Source organism: Rhinolophus ferrumequinum, chromosome 25, assembly GCF_004115265.2.
Source record: "Rhinolophus ferrumequinum isolate MPI-CBG mRhiFer1 chromosome 25, mRhiFer1_v1.p, whole genome shotgun sequence".
Taxonomy (NCBI): Eukaryota; Metazoa; Chordata; class Mammalia; order Chiroptera; family Rhinolophidae; genus Rhinolophus; species Rhinolophus ferrumequinum.
This window is the reverse complement of record NC_046308.1, coordinates 20,553,408-20,572,744: the sequence shown is the minus strand read 5'-3', so window position 1 is coordinate 20,572,744 and position 19,337 is coordinate 20,553,408. Positions and strand designations below refer to the sequence as shown.

The 19,337-nt window shown below is 40.8% G+C and overlaps 1 protein-coding gene across 9 annotated transcripts in view; it reads left to right on the top strand.

Moving 5' to 3' along the window:
- The window catches only part of PRR14L (proline rich 14 like), a 48,119-nt gene extending 32,086 nt beyond the window's left edge, over nt 1-16,033 (top strand). For 5 of the 9 annotated variants that reach the window (XM_033098381.1, XM_033098378.1, XM_033098379.1 and 2 more), the window contains 5 exons: nt 1,654-1,725; nt 2,392-2,563; nt 3,367-3,473; nt 10,190-10,261; nt 11,528-15,930. In XM_033098381.1, coding sequence (XP_032954272.1) covers nt 1,654-1,725; nt 2,392-2,563; nt 3,367-3,473; nt 10,190-10,261; nt 11,528-11,804 — 700 coding nt within the window. In that variant the 3' untranslated portion in view covers nt 11,805-15,930. Of the gene's footprint in view, nt 1-1,653; nt 1,726-2,391; nt 2,564-3,366; nt 3,474-10,189; nt 10,262-11,527 lie in introns of all 9 variants that reach the window. The other 4 variants (XM_033098376.1, XM_033098373.1, XM_033098372.1 and 1 more) reach the window with 3 other exon arrangements.
- Nucleotides 16,034-19,337: the final 3,304 nt, after the last annotated feature.

Genomic DNA, 19,337 nt, shown 5'->3' with positions numbered 1-19,337 from the left:
AGCTGAATTACTATATAAGTACTTGTCTTACGGTTATATAAAAATGTTCACTTCTTATAATGCAGACATAAAAATACATTAGAATGAATCAAATTGTTTTAAATGATGGTGTACTACTGTTATTAACTAGTTTGTTGGTATGCCTCTGCAATCTCATAATTGCTCTCTACTCTGTCTGAAACACAGCTTTAAACTAAGTTCATTCCGGAGGTTAGTGTAGAGGGAAGACAGTCATTTCACCCTAGGAAGGTGTGTGACCCTTTGGTGCTTTTTCCTCTTCCAGAACTCCTTCCCACCTAACTTTTCTGTTTCCTGTTGTGGAATGTTTTCTCTCTCCCTTACTTCCTATATCTGGCATTTTTATTTATTTATTTAACTTTAGCTTTTTGAATTCAATTTATTTTGTTATATTTTATTTTTTAATTCAAGTGGAAAGTGGAGGGGTGGTATTTGTGTGAGACTTTTCCTTCTCTTTGGCTCAAAAAGTGTCGTAACATAATATGCTTTGGCTTTGAGTCTAGAGATTTTCTGTTTTCCTAAAGACACTTAGAAATACTAAGCATGATAAGTTGGTGAGCCCCAGAAAGCAAGGCTTAACAAAGATTAAATTGTGTTTCCATAGGATTTTCTTATTTGAACCTTATTCTCCAGCACTCTGTAATATAGGTTGAACAGGCATCTTTTTTGCCTTTTTTATAGATGATGAGTCTGAGGCACGTGTTTTTTTTCCCTAACCCAGGTCACTGAGCTGGTCAGTGTTTCAGCTGAGCTGACCTAGTACCAAGGTCTCCCAATTTCTGATTTGGTCAGCTCCTTTTCCAGTATTCCACCCTGCCTCTCTTTCCTTTAATCAGTTTCGCCTCAGGAAATTCTGAGTCAGTGCTGAACATCCTAAAAATCTGAATTATCTGTATTTTTCCTAGCCATTGAACAAATTTCTAAGAGGAGGTGGATTGTATGGTCCTCATACAAACATCTTATTAATTAAACTTGTACTCTGTTCTAAATTCAGGAGAAACTGATAATAGGTTTTACTTTGAGAGGCACATAAAGCTTTTCAACATTGTGTATTAATGTATCTATAAGTGATTATTAATACTATTGTTTCATCTTTAAAAATAAAAGATTAATTTTAAAGGAACCAACCATCCTGTTATCTGTTTTCTTCTACGTAGCCATGTTTTATGTGGCACTTGGCTTTAAAAAAAATAAGGTTTTCTCCATAATTTTGTGTAAGTTTGTAGAAATTGGTAGCTTTTACTTTAATAAAGTTAATGCGGAGCTGAATGTAGTATAAGATTTTTATCTGTAATTTTTTTAACCTTTAGTATGCCTATTCAACAACTTGATTAGAAGGTATAAGACTCAAAACCATTCTTGTTCCCCCCCTTTCTCTTACTGTCCTCTGTTTATTTCTACCTTCTTTCCATTTCAATTAGAAAATCATTTTCCTGTCAGCCTACCTCCATTTCAGTGATGGGCACATAAATGTAATTCTCCTAACTAGGAGATTTTCATCTTTCTGAGTGACTAACATTTCTTGTCTTCCTAAGCTCTAATTGAATGTCATGTGCCAAATCCGCAATGGCATCAAATCTTTCCTGTTGTTCTGCTGCCCTAAAATGCTGTTCTTGTACTTTTGCTTCACTTCAGCCACACCATGTTACCATATGTGCCTCTTCCGGGCATGGAAGCTGCTTACAACACCAGCGGCAGTCAGATGAGGTAAGCCTTCAAAGGTGCCTGGCATATGAGGGCTTGCTGAGAGAGAGAGAGAGAGAGAGAGAAAGAGAGAGAGAGAGAGAGAGAGAGAGCACTAAGGGATGGCATGATTCTGCGCTCTTGTTCTCCTTCTAAACGTAATCTACATTTCTTGTATGAACAATCTGAGATTTAATCTAAGATTGAATCTTAGATTCAAATGTGTTTTATTACAAGTAGCAACTAGGGATGTGTAATCAATACCAAATACCCGGGGGGTGGGGGGGAAGCCAAAATTACTTAACCAGCTCATTGTACTGTAAGTTACCTTATTTCTTGGTCATTTAGTCAACTTCAGTGCCTGGATGGGATTGAGTTCATTTGTTTAGGTCACTAAAGGTCTTCTCCCACCCCTCCCATGTAAACTGTTTCTTTTTACATTTTTTCTTGTTCATTACATTTTCATTATTTCATTGCTCTATACCAATGCAATGGATTAACCACATTCTTGTGAATTTTTACGTATGCAGACACAGGCTGTGTCCAGAAAGTGACTAGAGAACAGGTTGACTAGAAATGTTATTGCTGGAAAAAGGCTGCAACCCTAGTCTGAACGTTAAGAAGTTGAATGTGCTGAGGTCGAAAAAAAACCTGCTCATATTTTCTCTGTTTTTCTCTCCATGATGCTAGGCTTGAACCTCCATTTCCTGCCTTGGTACCAAAGTCTTGCTTGGTAGCAGACTCAGCTGTCAGCAAGCTCCTGCTGTCAGCCTCTGAGTTCCAGGTTCCTGGGTTTGATGAACTGGATGGTGTGACAGCAGCATGCCCCCATCCACAGAGTAGCCCTCCAGAACAGAAAGAGGTAAGATACAGTGCTGGTAGGATCAGGCGGTGGTAGCGCTGGAGATGCCCACTGATGACTGCAGATCACGTGACAGATACAGGCGGGCCCCTCAGTATCTTCACTGACCACCTTTAGCTTTAGCTGAGTAGTGGAGATGGCCAAGACAGGAGGTTTTCTGTTTGGCCCTGGATCTCTTACTCTTCACTGTTCTCCAGATCCTTTTTTTCTTGACGACAGCATTTAACAGTGTTTAGAGAATTAGACCACAGAGCAGCTTCATGTATTCAAAGAGGATGAGTGAACAATGGTGTTTTTCAATTTTGCAACATCTACTGTCTCCAACGGTGGCAAACTTTCATATTGATAACTCAATAACTGAACTGAATGTACAATTCTCTTTTAATACTATAAAGGGGGTTGTTGAAAACACTTTTGGCAGGAGTAAGAGGGGAAACTTTGTCATAAACTGCTTATTATTATTAGAGTCTTTTATAAACTGAGGAAGTGATATCGTGTCAAAAAGGGGGGCTTTATATACAGTAGTACCTCAGTTTTCGAATGTCTCTGTTGACAAACATTTTGGTTTATGAATGCCGTAAACCTGGAAGTAAATGCTTTGATTTTCGAACACACCTCAGAAGTTGAACATGTCACGTGGCTTCCACTGAGTGCAAGATCCTGAGGTCTAGCTGTCGGCTGTTTTCGAACGTTTCAGAACTCAAAACGGTCTTCTGGAATGGATTACGTTTGAAAACGTAGGTACCACTGTATTTAAAATGTCTTGCAACTTGACCATCTTTCTTTTTAATCCTTAAAAATAGGCTGAGCCAGAGAAGAGGCCAAAGAAAGTCTCACAGATTCGCATCCGGAAAACCATTCCTAAGCCAGACCCTAATCTTACCCCCATGGGCCTTCCTCGACCCAAAAGGTGAGCTCTTTAATACACACAGCTTCACTTTTTTGAAAATTGTTTGGCAGAACAAAATGACGTTTTAAATGATCATACATTCTGAGCTATTTATTATACCTCTAAAAATGTATCCAAAATAATTCATTGGCAATATGGCCAGAGATTTATGTGCAGGGATATTTTAATGCATTCTTAATCCTTTTTATTGAGGCGTTGTGCTGTCCCTGTGCGTACAGAATCTCAGTTCATCCTCTAATGATGCTGGGAGGTAAGCACTATTGTTGTCCTTAGGTTTCGTGAAGGTTCTGAGACTCAGTGGTTAAGAAACCTGTGCTAGGCTCTGGTGTCAATCATGACAGAGGTGGTTTCTGTCTCACACAGGTTTACCCGACCCCACAACCTGAGTCCACAACAGTCTGTGCACATAACTGGGAAGGAACCTAAATATCATGAGGGAAACAACTTAAATTTTCTTTAGAAAATGCCAGGTCCATGTTATGGTCTATATTATAGCCTTTAAATTTTTGGTTTCCAAAGACTTATTTTTTATGACAGAGACAATTGCTAACCCTACAGAGTAAAATGGGAAGAAAAGACAGATTATCAAATGATGTAGTAAGCCTGATTCCAGTTTTGGAATTATATATATTACACAGACACACTATGAAAATTTAAATATTTAAAAAGAGATCTCAAAAAATAAATAAATAAATAAAGATCTCCAGAATTGTATTGTCATGTGATTGATTTCACTCCTCCGTTTCTCAGTGGAAGCCTAACAGTGGTCCCTTAAGTAACCCAAGGTAAGTTATTTAACCTTTCTGAGCTTCCAGAACTTATCTGTAAAATGTGAATATGAATTTTCAAGGCTCAAGATTGCTGAAGAGTTCAATTGAGAAAAAATTGTGTACTGTATCTGTTATATTGCTTCACATAACACAAATGCAATACATAGTTAACTGTTACTATGATCATGATTGACATCCCACTTTTCCCATGTGTTTTTTATCTCAATGTATTATATTTTAATCTTAGTTATTTTATTGATTGTCCTACCACGTCTTTTGAAGAGATTGTTTTTATTTTTAAAAACAGGTTATCACTGTGTACTTGACAATAGTTGGTTTAAGGCAAACATAATGCATTTGCTTTTTTTCAAGAGCTATTTTTTAAATATTTCAGATAGCCTGGTTGAATAGTACTTATTACTAGGATGAAATAGGATTCAGAATTGGATGTATTCTATCTCATATTTATATGTAGATATAAGTTCTGAAAAACATTGTTTATATAAATAAGTAATTGGGAGTGAATTTTAATATAAAAATGACATTCAATTCTTTGTAGACTTTTTTCACATAATACACACAAAAAAATCACAGTGATCACCTAATTTTTTTGAAAGCAGAGGATCAAAAGGCGGTGACTTAGGTAGGTTCTGTTAGTCAGTTCTGTTAGTCAGTGTCTCGGTGTTTGGGAAATATATACAACTTAATTGGCAAAGGCAATTGTTATTACTCAAGTCCATCAGTCATTCATTCTTAACTTTTCTGTTTTCCAACGCAAGTAAATGTGTTAATTTTCACCTTTCAGAATATTATGCAAACCATTGAGAAATAAGTTATGAACACATTTTATAAGGTAGATTTGTAAAATTTATAACTCAATTAAAATCATGTATAAGAAATATAATTAATTTATCCATTTTAATCATGCATTATTGAAATACGATAATGCTCTTTCTTGTTACTGAATTTATCATAAAGCAATGTAATGTGTAGCTAAAATAATAAATTATCAAGTGAAGAGTATGGTAAAAAGCATGATACCCCTTCAGTAAATGTATGCACACATGAATCAAACTGCTGTTAGACTTTTAGGAACAATTAAGAATCATGTAAAAAAAAAAAACAGAAATAAATCCATTAATTTATATATGTCTCATGATTGCTTCAATCTTTATTGTAGGTGAAAAGTATTATGACAAATGAATTGGCATAGCAGCTCATTATATGATTTTTGTTGTTAACAGGTAGTAGAAGTTACAACATTTTATAAAGGTTTCAGGGGAATAAAATTTTCTTAAGACTTCTGTGTTTTGTATAAATTATTTCTGCGGTTGTGTCTTCCATAAACATTTGTAAATGAGAGACACCGTTTCTCAAGAACAGGGTTTGTACCCACCCCCAAATGCCTGATGTTTTTTCCTTGGCTTTATTTATAGATGTATTTTCTCTAGGTCAGAGAATAAAAGACATTGTTAATTAAATAATTTGGTCATGTTAGGGATTACTTCGTCTGCCCTGGTCATTTTCCAGGCCAGAAGTCAGATGCGATTAAAATTGTTGCTATATTCTAGTTGGTATATATCAGCACATCTCAGCATCAAGACCATGCCTTATGCAGAGTTTTCAGTGAAAGCCACTTATCCTATAAAATGCATGAACTTTGGTGAATCTACCACAATTTCATCATAAAATGACATGGCCATAACTAACCGTAGAGATTCAACTCCTGGTTTTGTCAAAAAGCCACTGAGTGACAGAGCTACAGTTTAAAAACTGTACAACTGAGGTCCGGTCAAGATGGCGGAGGAGGTAAACGCTGTGCTTGCCTCCTCCCATGACCACCTTAAAATTACAATTTAATTATAGAACAATCAACCTGGAGAACCATCTGAAGACTAGCAGAACAGAAGTCCTATAACTACGGATATAAAGAAAAGGCCATATTGAGACTGTCTCATCAAAAATAAAAATAAAAAAGTAAAACTTCTGTATCCATGATCTTTCTTCCATCTCAAGTCCCATTTTACCATCATCCTTGAGACTTTAGGTGTATATGGGGTAGAAATGAGGTACTAGAACTTCTGTTTTAGCAATGTGATAGATGCATTATCTTGCTAGCTTTCCTTTAGAAAACAAATAATAATTCTCAATAAATCATTAGTTTTTATGTGCATCACTGAATTGTCAGGAGAATAAGGGATTCTTGGAAGCCAAAAACTAAGTGAAAGTAGCAATCCAGAGAGGAAAGAAGTGAGTGAATAGTTAAGCCACCTTTTGCTTTGAGGGCATTTACAAAATCAGGGTTATACTGAGCTTATTAGGTTTTCATTGGCCTCATGGGTGCTGAGGGCAAAAGACAAAATCTTTGCCGTTACTAAAATGAGAGTCTAACATGGGATACACATACACATTAAATTGACATACACACCCACAAAGGGCTATAACCTCAGTGTGAACCAAAAATAAACCTGCATTCCTCCCCCTTTCTCAATTCCCAAGAGGACAACAAAGGAAATTACCTTCCCCAAATCCTGTCACTGGGTGGAGGTAAAGAACTTCCCCTTGAGAATTAACGGCCACACACTGGCCTCACAGATATCTACCCTGAATCCATGCAACCTAGGCAGACTGGAAACACCTTAAGCTGAAGCTTGAGTGTAGAGTGGTCCCAGGTTAGTGGTGCCCTCAGGCTCTCAAGGAACCCGCTTCCAAATCTGGCCTTAAATAAAAGTTCAGGGAATGGAAAACAACTCCCAATAAAATAAATCCCAAAGCAAGGAGAGAAGCAAGTTTCCTTGCTCGAGTGCCAATGGAAATAAACATCAAATCAAAGCTGAAAAGACGATGTTGGAGTTGCTGAAGAAGAATATAATGTAGTGCGTTTTATATGTTTAGGGACATAAGCTACATGCTATACGGTTTCAGCCACATGCCATTGAGGTAGTTTTGTTATTACTAGACTAGCAAACCATGTTTTTGGAATAATCTCATTCTTCCTACTGAAGGGAAATCAAGTCATAAAAACAGATCAAAGTGAACAGAGGGTCCGAGGAATCACCAGAAGGAAGACAATCAAGTGTAGACTCTTGGCAAAGCCACTCCGAGCAAGGTAGCATCTCCAGAGAATGTGTCTGTGCTTTTGAGATAGACTGTTGTCCCGCCACTTCCAGTGAGAGAGGCCCCTCTGAGAAAGGCAGTTGGTTGAGAGCCCAGGAACTCCAGCATCCGAGCTTGGCTCGCCAACCTTCACCTCAGCTCAAAAACTGGACATAGGTGCATAGTGTCCTGATTTGCAAGTCAGAATGACTGCCTGGGATCCTAATCTTTCACTTTCCGATGGCTCATTTGACATCCTCAATCTAAGGTAGCTATTGCTGTTGTAAAGCAAAATCGCTGTTTTAGGAATGCCAGGGCAAAATCACTATGAAAAATCATATCTGTGTTACAATTTTTCTCAAAGCAATGTTATTATTTGTGTATAGCTTTCAAAAGCATGTTCTTGCTGAACTAGAATTGAACCAAACTAAACCTCAGTTAAGATTTTCAGGGGCCGGCCCTGTGACTCAGGCGGTTAGAGCTCCATGCTCCTAACTCCGAAGGCTGCCAGTTCGATTCCCACATGGGCCAGTGGGCTCTCAACCAAAAGGTTGCCAGTTCAATTCCTCAAGTCCTGCAAGGGATGGTGGGCTCCGCCCCCTGCAACTAAGATTGAACATAGCACCTTGAGCTGAGCTGCCGCTGAGCTCTCGGATGGCTCGGTTGGAGTGCATCCTCTCAACCACAAGGTTGCTGGTTCAACTCACGCAAGGGATGGTGGGCTGCGCCCCCTGCAACTAGCAACGGCAACTGGACCTGGAGCTGAGCTGCGCCCTCCCCAACTAAGACTGAAAGGACAACAACTTGAAGCTGAACGGTACCCTCCACAACTAAGATTGAAAGGACAACAACTTGACTTGGAAAACAGGCCTGGAAGTACACACTGTTCCCCAATAAAGTCCTGTTCCCCTTCCCCAATAAAATCTTTAAAAAAAAAAAAAAAAGATTTTCAGAAACCCAGGAAGACACTAAAACATGGTGCCAAAAAGTTAATTGCCATGCTCTGCAGTCTCTCCTTGTCTTATCTGAAACAGGTTTAAGGTACAGAAACTTGGTAGTGATTTGCTCTTTTGTAATCAAGTTACGTTCTCTGAAAATAAGTTTCTACTGAGTGGTGACCTGAGATTAAAGCTATTATCTTCTACATTGCAGTAAAAATTAACAACAAATAAATTGAGTGCTCATAAATAAATAATTAAAAGGTTGAATTCTATCGTGTGTGAATCAGGATTCCTTGAAGACTGATTACAGGGCAGGAAATGCACAAGAGTGTAAAATATCTTGTTACACTAAAAAGCAATCAAGACTACTTGGGTCATGTCACAGATTGAGGAACCAATTTGGAACTCCCACTGGACACAGATGGAACAGTCTGAGCATCAAAAGGAATAACTACAATAGATTAAAGCACATCGAACTTGTTTAAATCCAATAGTTTGTAATGATACTTTACAAAAGAACAAAACTCATTGGTTATATTTGGACTATATTAGGAAACCAACTAATTATTTTGGAAATTGGTAAATAAAGGGAATAGAACCAAATATGTGACCTGCCTTTCCTGTGCAAACTGTATCTCAAGGTTACCAAAATCTTAATGAGCATGAAGTTTCCATTTAGATAGAAGAATTCTACCAAATGAATGAAGAAGGAATGATAGACTGTCACTATGTACAACCCTAAAGAAATAATATAGTCATTGTTTATAAGTGGCTATTAATGTCACAAAAATGGTGACAACAGGTATCATGTCCCACCACCATCTAAAAATTCTCCTGTCAAAACAAACGTCTAAATCTGATTATGCCTCTGTATCTGATTGCCAATCTATAGGGAATACCTGTAGTATTTTTCCCATATGTTTGGGTCAGAGGAACATGTTAAATGACACCATGTCGATGTAATCAAGAAAATCTAGACTGGGGAAGCCATAGGCCAGATGGCCTGGTTTCTTCAACAAGTTAATTACGAAATATAAAAAGGAGACAAAATAGAACACTAATAACATATAAATTGGGACAGTATTGATCTGACTTAGAAGTTCCAGGGACCTTGCGTTGTTTGGAAGAGGGTAAAAATATTGATGCACTTCAGTTTCTAAGTTAAATATGCTCTTTAAAATTCTTGCCAACCACTAAAAGTATATTTCTAAGTTGTTGGGGGGTTGGGGGGGCCATAAGAGAGACAGAGAAGGAGGTAGTCAATTAAGAAAACAGAAACATTGAAAAGGCAGAACAGGGGTGGCCGGTTAGTTCAGTTTATTAGAGCCTGGTGTTCTTAACAGCAAGGTTGCCGGTTCGATCCCCACATGGGACACTGAGCTGCGCCCTCCACAACTACATTGAAACAACTCTTTGACTTGGAGCTGATGGGTCCTGGGAAAATACACTTAAAATAAATGAAAGTTAAAAAAATTTTAGAGGGGTGGGGGATGAGGGTGAGGGGGATCAAATGTATGGTGATGGAAGGGGAGCTGACTCTGGGTGGTGAACACACAGTGTGATTTATGGATGATGTGATACAGAATTGCACACCTGAAATCTATGTAATTTCACTAACAATTGTCACCCCAATAAATTAAAAATAAATTTAAAAAAAAATTTTTTAAAAAGGTAGAACAAAAAGCTGTAAAATCATAGATATAAATCCAATTATATCATTCCCAATAAGTATAAATGAACTAAATTTCGTAAAGTTGAAGAATGGCAGATTGGGAAAGAAATTCACATGAGACTTGTCTAAAACTTATTACAGAAAGGTTGAAAGTGAAGAATGGAAAGGATAGAGTTGGGAAGCCAGTCTTATCTTTTTTAAGAGAGCGTGATGAATTTATTTTACTTTCTTTTTTAGGTTAAAGAAAAAGGAATTTAGTTTAGAAGAAATATATACCAACAAGAATTATATGTCTCCTCCTGCAAACAGGTAGGTACATACGAGTAGGAAATAATAGATGGGGAAGGCTTCCGAAATGATCAGTGTACATTTTCATTTCTTCAACTTCAGAAAGGGTATGTTCAGTTCTTCCAATATCGGGTCTTGGAAATAACTAGAATTGATATTTTTAGTTCCTAGCACTTGAATTGGTGTCTGGTAAGATGGGAAAGAAATGTATATTGGGTTAGATACGGAAAATGTAGTCTCTTTTTAGTTTGATCTTGAGTTTTTACTAAATATGCTGGTTGTCTTCTTCAGGGCTAATAAATCATGGGTCTTCAGATGTGATTCCAAACCCAAATCCAGAAAGAGCTTCACTTAGCTACATTTGGGTCTGAGTTCTGTTCAAGTCATTGAACAATTAACTAAGTTCCGGTTGTGTCTAGGATGTAGCCGAAGAATTCTAGGATTTTATCCTATTATACAAGATAAATATTTGCTCTAAGACATTTTACAAGACTATTCATCACAGCATTGCTAAATAACAGGAAAGGATTGGAAAGAACTAAATATATTCATTAATAGTGTTCTGATTAAAATATGATTCATCCATATAATGGAATACATTACTGTATAGCCATTTTAAAAAATGAATCAGATGCCTGTGTAGCAAATTGGAACAATCTTAGTTATTGATAGGTCAAAGAGGCACAGTGCATAGGACAGTGTGTGTGGTTTGCTACCATTTGAGTGAGAAAAAAGATCCAAAGTGGAGGATATATGCCCCAGGTCAGCAAACTACAGGCCGGATCCAGCCAGTGGCCTGTTTTGTGTTTTTTTTTAATGGCCTGTGAGCTAACAAAGGTTTCTGTACTTTTAAAGGGTCGTTTAAAAACAAAAAGGAATATGTAACCGACTTATGTAGCTCATTAATTTTAAAATTTTACTATCTGGACCTTCACACAAAAGTGCTGACTTCTGATTATATATGCTTATTTATGCATGTCTATACATTGAATGACTTGGAAGGATACACAAATAATTATTGCTGGTGTTGCCTGTGGGGGGTTGGTCTTAGTTTTATTTTTTACCCTTTTGTTCAGTTTCAGTTTTTTCACTATGTGCTTATATAGTACATATTCATGTGTGTGTGCGTGTGTGTAGATATACATGTACACAAAGAAAATAGATAACTGGCCAGAGGAAACAGTTGAGTAAGGAGTTGTTAGTGCAAGTTGCTTTCAGCCCCTGGTGACTAGAAGGTTTGCCATATGGGTCAGAGTGTTGGTGATTCTGAATGTGCTTCCCCCTCAGGTGTTTAGAGACCATCTTTGAGGAACCTAAGGAACGAAATGGTACGCTAATCTCAATCAGCCAACAGAAGAGGAAGCGAGTTCTAGAATTTCAGGATTTTACAGTCCCACGAAAGAGGAGAGCTCGCGGTAAGGTCAAGGTGACAGGCAGCTTCACCAGGGCCCAGAAGGCGGCGCTGCAGAGTCGAGAGCTTGATGCCCTTTTGATACAGAAACTAATGGAACTGGAGACCTTCTTTGCCAAGGAAGAGGAGCAGGAGCAATCATCTGGTTGTTGAGAAGCAATTTGGTTTTGGGGTCTCAATGTTAGATTTGCTGGGCCTCCTTGGAAGAAGATGCCTAACTTTGCCCTATACCCAAATCATTCAAAATGCAGACCATGGATTTTTACCTGTTTCCAGATGCAACCTTTTAGGAACTGGTGAAGGAGGGTCCTCCACTTCTACTGCTGAGTATAGAACCTCAGGAATGCTCCCTTTCTCCTGGAAATGGTCCTGAGTGACATCTGGCCTCCCCCTCCCACTCTGCCCTCCACAGGAAGAGGACACAGCATACGTTCAGTAACACTAGGATTCCAAGGACTCACAGCATTTGCACGCCCATGTGAAAGTTCTGCGTTGTTTACGGTAGTGCTAGACCAAGATTATTTAGAGACGTTGCCTAGGGAGGGGGACCTGGCGTCCTTTTCTGCGAGGTCTCACTGGCTCATTTCAGTAGTTCAGGAAAGATGAGCTTGTATGTTTTCTAATCCTTTGAGTTTGTCTGCCCAGAACCTTGGGGAGTGAGAGACAGAGAGAGAGAGAGAGAGATTGAATGTGTGTGTGATGCTTTTTCCCATCATTTTTTCCTCCCTTCTGTGACTTTGGGTCACTAGTGCCAGAGGAGCCCATCCAGGCCCCATTCGAAGTAAGTTGCACTTTTTAATGTTGTGGTGTTAATTTCTTTTGTTTTATTTCCTTTTTTTTTTTTTAATTGCTGCATGTTTGGAGCCTTTAAATGTGATTTTAAAACAAATTTTTTAAGACATTGAGGAGAAAGACAGTACATGTCTTCAGAATATATGATAGGCATTTGACCCAGTTTATCAGTGCATGGTATGGGATAATGGAGAGACATTTTTCCATTCATGTGTTTCAAGCCCCACCTCCACCTTCTAGTGTAATGCATTAGAGGGAGTACTTTTTTCATCTGGGTTCTCATTCTTGCCCACTGAGTAGATGTATTTATTTTAATGACAGAAGTAAGAGCAGGTTTCTCTCCCAATCATTTAAAAAGTGCAAAGGTTGGGTGTGGTCTTAATGGGTTTTATCTGAAGTAGTGGTATGTAAGAAAGTTGGGTACCACGGCTTGGGCGGTAAAAGAGGCCGACCCAGAGTGTTCGCAGCTGTCAGAACAACCTGCTCTGAGACTGGGGAGAGGCAACAGGCCGTGGTTCAAACCCAGTAATGCCTTCTTGTGGTGGGATCATGAAATTCCACGGCCAGCTCTCTCTGAGGACACCTCATTGTACTCTGGGCTCCTGTGTCAAACCTACTGGAAATGTTGTGGAATGCCAGAGTTCGCTGAGTTTCTTCTTGTGTGCCCACAAGAGTCTGTGGGCAGAAGGATCCTGTGTAGGTCAGCAGGCCCAGAGTTTTCATTTCTTTTCTGCTAATCCTTGTGTCCCTCCCCCTGCCTCCTCTCCCCTCCTTCCCTTGTGTTTTATCCTTTTTTCTTGCGCGTGAAACAAGCATTCAGAGAATTAACATTCCTTGGCTGGTGAGTGGGATGCTAGACCCAGCCTCAGGACACTGGTCACCTCTTCCCATCTTCCTAGGAGCCACTGCTGGGAGGCAGCTGCCAAGGGGAACTAGGAAAGCTCCAGAGACATTTTAAAGTTAGTCTGTTGGAGAGTGAGTGGTGCCATCCTGGAATGTCTCTCCTAGGTTTCTTTTGTTCCCCATTTGTTAGTGGGTGGGGAGGTGGGGTGGGGTGGGGGGTCTCTATGTGCCTTTCCTTTGCAGGTTGACAGTCTATGCCACACTGGAGCAGAAAAACTGACCTGAGCAAGAAAAAACAAAGTGCCACGTCCGTCTTTGAGGCTCACTGCTTCAGACATAGCATTTAGTAAGTGAAATCCACACCCGGTACTCCGCGGAGGTTTGTAAGGCCATGGCCAAATAGCATTAGGAGCGAGCCAAGTTTCCACACTGGCTCTGAATGATGTGAACCAGATTCTGCCCTTCTAAATCCCCTTTGCCCGGACTGTATGGACATGAGCTGTGTTTCACCTCATCCCTCTCCCTTCCTGGGACAGGGTCCTGAGACACTATCCGCTTCTCTATTCTTTTTGCTTAAGGGAGCGGGATGAGTAATACATTGTGCCCCCGTACAAACGTTTTTAGGGAACTCTTGCTGGACAAGCTTGCAAACTCCCAGTGAGTCGACAGAGCCCTGCTTGCTGGCTCCACTGCTAGTGTAGGTGCGTCCGCAGTGTGGCAGCCATGTCATCCCACAGACTGAAGCTGAGGTGGGTACAACTGTGATTATCAGCCACATTACAGAGATACGACTTCAAGTTTGCCCGTTAGAGGCATGGCATTTGCTAAGGCCAGGTGCAATGATTTGGAACATTGCATCTAGGAAGGGAGAATTGGAGGAGACAGAGACCCAGGCTCCCTCCTTGTCCTGGGAATGTAGGAAAGAAGCTGCTCTGAGGCCAACCCTGTCTGTCCCGGAAATTCTTGGCCTGCCCTCTGGCTAGGGCCCTTCCCTTGCTCCAAAGTTAAGAAAGGGCCCCCATTGCAAACTGGAGATTGCTTACCTGAAGCTGATACATCCGGTTCTAGCCATGCTCAGCCACACCTGTCTTAACACCTGTTTTCACATTGGCCTAATGAGTTGCAGTGCTGTCTGGTACCTGCCCACGGTGGGAGACGTTAGTCGGGCTGACATGCCAGCTGCCCAGAGCTCAGTAAGTCTGGTTCTGGAGTGGGAGTTGGTCATTTCTGAGTTTGGGGACTTCCCACCGAAATGGTGAGGAATTCCAGTTAGTTAATTTACTCAGTACTGGTGGTTTAGTGTTATTAATACAGGAAAGAGGAGAAATCTCAGGTCCAATCAGGGTTCTGCCCATCAGTTTTTCACTGAAACTATCAACTATGGTTTTTTTCATCTTCCAGTTTATGGCTATATTTGCCTCCCCCACCCACCTTTCCCTCCTTTTGGTCTCCTCTCCAGCTTCATTTCTCCTTTAGTTTAAATGTACCTCATTACCTGTTAAAGCAGATTATGTCCACTTTTTCTTACTGACCTTACTCTGAGAGCTGCAGCTGAGGGAGGTACAGTGGAAAGATAATGTAGAGTTTGCCTTACTTGGAGCCTGAAGAACTCAGAAACTCATGCTGTGAATCCCAAAACTCAGCGCTCCTCCAAGAGCTGTGAAAATCATGACACTTTGTCACAATTTTGCCTGAAAGAGTCTTTTGAGCGGTTGCCAGAGCCAACCTGAGGTAAATTCCAGATCCCACCCTCTGGGCGTGATCCCCCCTCCCTGGCTCATTCCCAGCCCACCGGGCCAAGAGCAGCACGGAGTGTGCATGCCGGAGCAGGCCACAGATCCCACGCTTTGGTGCAGCCTGGTGGAACGCAGAGCCGGGATTCGTCTGCAGGCTGGGATCCCATCTTCTAATCAATGCCGTGTACATTAAGGTCCGCGAAAGACCAACTTTTAGGCAGTGATGATGTTCTCCCATTACGGGGGTGGTGGGGGAGTATGCAGTTGGTGCTTTCTTTAATTCCCTTGTTTTGTTTTCTGTAACCTCCCCCTCCCCTCCCCTGGTATCATGGAAAGGACCTCTTAAACACCACATTGTGGGTGGCTGTATCCAAAGTAAATAATTGGCCAGAAGTGCAGAGTAACCTTTCCTGGATTCATGCAAGGGAAGGGCTCCTTACACAACTGAACTTCTTAAGTAAAAAGATGGCTTAAGAGGAAGGCTCAATTTTACTAAAATGAAATTTAATATCTAGCCACAAATTGAGCAGCAACGGCTATTTTGACTGTGAAGTGAGGGTCCCCATGTAACCCGCCCTCGAGCACAGCATACTCAGATTTGAAGCTTGTGTCTTTACGAGCCCCTCTCTGGTGCTGAATTGGATTTGAATTCTTGGTGAGAGGCCTCAGCATCTCCTTGGGCTGGTCTGGGCCAGTAAATAGCTGCCTGTGTTTATATATTATCACGGTCAATAGTTCAGTGAAATTTGTACATTTTTTGGTAATATTGGCATACATGATGCCCCTGCAGTTCCTTTTCTGTTTGGTAGTTTGTGACTCTAAAATTCCCACTGTTATGTGTGTTAATTTATGAAAATAAAAAAAAAAACTTTTTTTGAAAAGCTTTCAAATAACAAGGCTATTATTCTTTCTTATGGCTTGGAAATAAGTTAAAATTTTGACTGCTAATGTCATAAGGTGGTATTTTTTTAAATACACAATTTCAAAATTATCACAAAAAGCATTATCCCTTCCAAAGTGGTCACCAGTTTCTGAGGACTGTCCTGTGCACAGAACATGTGTAGCAGTAAAACCTACGGATGGCCTTCTACGCCTGCAGTGGAGCTTTTTCCATTTACTTAGTGGTGGTAGGTCATCTCTAGTGAGGGAATTTCGTATTTGGAAATGGCTGAGACTCCTTCGGATCCAAGGCATACCCAGTTAAGTAGGGTAGGGTTGCTGAGCAAGTGTTTTAGGTGTGATTTTTAAATAGTGCAAGTTATTTTCTCACCTGGCCAGGAAATCCAAAGGCAGTTACTATGTTTGGCCAAAAATAAGACCTAGCCGGACAATCGGCTCTAATGCATCTTTTGGAGCAAAAGTTAATATAAGACCTGGTCTTATTTTACTATAATATAGGACCAGGTCTTATCTAACATAAGGTAAGACTGGGTCTTATATTAATTTTTGCTCCAAAAGACGTATTAGAGCTGATTGTCAAGCTAGGTCTTGTTTTCGGGGAAACACGGTATAAATTCCAGTCAAAATACATTTCCAACATGAGCTACCTATTTGGGATAAGAAACTGGCTTGCTAAAGAGACTATTAGGAGAGTACAAATAGTCTCTCCTAATTAAGAGATAGGCCATATGGTGGAGCAAATTCATTTACTTTTACAAAAAAAGGTCTCACCCTTTAGATCCTTCCCAGCTGTACACCCAGTTAGGCTGAGTCTTCTGATTCTCAACTATTTAACCAATGGAAACTGGTGAAAGAATGACTGAAAACATGGCTCTCAACACCACATTGTCATGCTCCAGAAAGATGATTCCTGAGATGGTTCTTCCTCTGTCCAGAGGAAAAGCAGGGTCCAGTTTCCTTTCTTGGCTTTCCTCCAATCCTTGGACGTCTACAGTAAAGAACGAGAGAGAGAGAGAGAGAGAGAGAGAGAGAGAGAGAGAGAGAGAGAGAGAGGTGGGGAGGCGGAAGAGGAGTGGAAAAAGCTGTCCATGCAGTCTTTTATATTTGAAGAGCATTCTGCTGACAGCTAGCTGTCTTCTGTTTGTTTGGCTTCACGGTTATTTGGAGAAGCATGGTCTTCCTACACCTTTTCATTGTTAAGAAGTGAGGCTAATTATCACTTAAGGCAGTGTTAATTCCTTTAGCATCTTCCATCACAGAATTTTAGCATTGGTAGGTCCTCCTGAGAACAAGAGGACTAGTCCAAATTGACTTCAGAGTCCTCTCGTGTCCTGCCCTCTTCCTGTAATGGGTACCTCATTTCTGGAGTTCCTTCTGGGACTTTGCTTGAGAAGCGTTCTAGAAGATTCCTAATTCTTCAAGCTACTTTCAGGGTCATAGGTGAGTCATAACTTCTCAAACTTCAAGTGTCTTCATCCTTATTGTACAGCTTTGCTTCTACATTTCCCTGAGATAAAGCAATTTGTACAGAACTTACACATGGACCCTTGGCAGTTCCTTGAACAGATCAGACATACTCCCACCTTATGATACGTTCACTTGTTGTCCCCTGTGCCTGAAATTCCCTTCTCCCACATTTCTTTATGGTTCCTTCCCTCTGGCACTTTATTCAGATCTTTGCCTTCCCAGATCACTCTTCTTAAATGTGTGTTCCCTCCCATTCTACATCCTCCTTACAATGCTTTTGTAGCACTTACCACCACCTCCTTGTACTATGTTCATCACTGTAATGTAAGTTCCTTGAGGTCAGGGATTTTCTTTTATTTACTCTGGCCCCTCAGATACCTAAAACAGAGTCTGAGGTATATGGCAGGAGCTCCTGGGTGAATGAATGGTCGCCTTCATTCACAGATCAAGTCGCTGCCTGACAAACCTGCGGAAGTCCTCGTCATCCTCCGAATAAAGATCTCTTAACTCTTCTCCCTTCAATTACTCTTCAAGGGACCTAGCTGGTGGCTGCCCAGATGGAACAGGGAACTGGGCACTTTCTGGTGTCTGGCTCCGCCCAGCTCCAGTGCAGCCACACCCACTGCTGACCTCACGGCTGTAGCTCAGGTGGGAAGGGGCCAGTCGAGGAGTTACCACATTAGGGGTGACATCTGGTGAAGTAGGTAGTTGCAGCCCCAAATGGAGCCTGCACCCCTGTGTGCATATAGGCGTCATCTTGGGAATTTTTCTCACTTGCATTTTTAATCTCAGAGTATTGAAAATGAGGAAATGGCCCCTGAAATAGCACAAACACAGAGGCAAATAACCCTAGGTATTGCAGAAGCTGATGGGTCTGGGCACCCTCGGGTCCTTCCCCTACTGCTACCTGCCTAAGTGGTTTTTGTCAAACAATTTTGCACTTGTCAGAACTACTCCTTTACAATCCTCCTGTGCCTTTACCCTCGACCCCAAATACAGTAAAACTAGCATTAATTGAATCCTGATGAAGTGGCAAGCATTTTATGTTCATTGCCTCCTTGAATCCTCACAACTTGATGAAGTAGATATTGTTTTTAATACCCATTTTGTAGACAAGGAAACTGAGGCTTAGAGATAGATTAAATGACCTGCCTTTGCAGCAAGTGGTAGAGCCGGGGTCTACTGAGCCGGGGTCTACAGTGCTCTGTCTTCGCCCACACCTTCCTCTCCAGCCCCATTTCCCCTGGCACTCTACCATCCTGAATTCTAGTTCCTCAAATCCTCCCTGCTGTCTCTTGACTTGAAGCTTTTGCACAAAAGCTGTACACTTGGCTGGAAGTATTCTCTCTCCCACCTCTCCATTTGACTGCCTCCACTTCCCCTTCAGATCTCTAGGGGTTTTCCCCAGCCTCTTCCCTCTCTGCCCCACCACTCCATTCCCTACCCATGCACTCCCCACCCTCAGAACTTCCTGCTCACTGGCCTGGTCCCTCACTACCTTGTGAGCTTTAGGAGGCCAAGGTCTCGTTTGTCCTCCCCAGCTCCTTGCCCAGCTCCGGCACACAAGCAGCGCTCAATCTCTACTTAATGAACAAATCAATGTGTCGTGACTCACCGGTTACCCTGTGGCGCAAGTTATCAAGCCAGTCCTCTGGAAGGTCATGAGTAGGTGGGGGAGACAGACACGTGGGTCAGAAACTGAGAGGAGGCAGACTAGTAAGTTTTATGATACAGGTACAAGTGCAGAAGGGATACAGTTGAAAAGACAGGATTTTTTGTTTGTTGGTTTTTATAAAACATAAAAATTGCAGAAAAGAGCAAACAACAATATAACAAACACCCATATTTCCACCACCCAGAATTAACAAGAGTTAATAATTTTCCATTTGTTTCCAGTTATGTTTAAAAGAAATAAAACATAGATATCACCCAAGTCCCATTAAGCTGT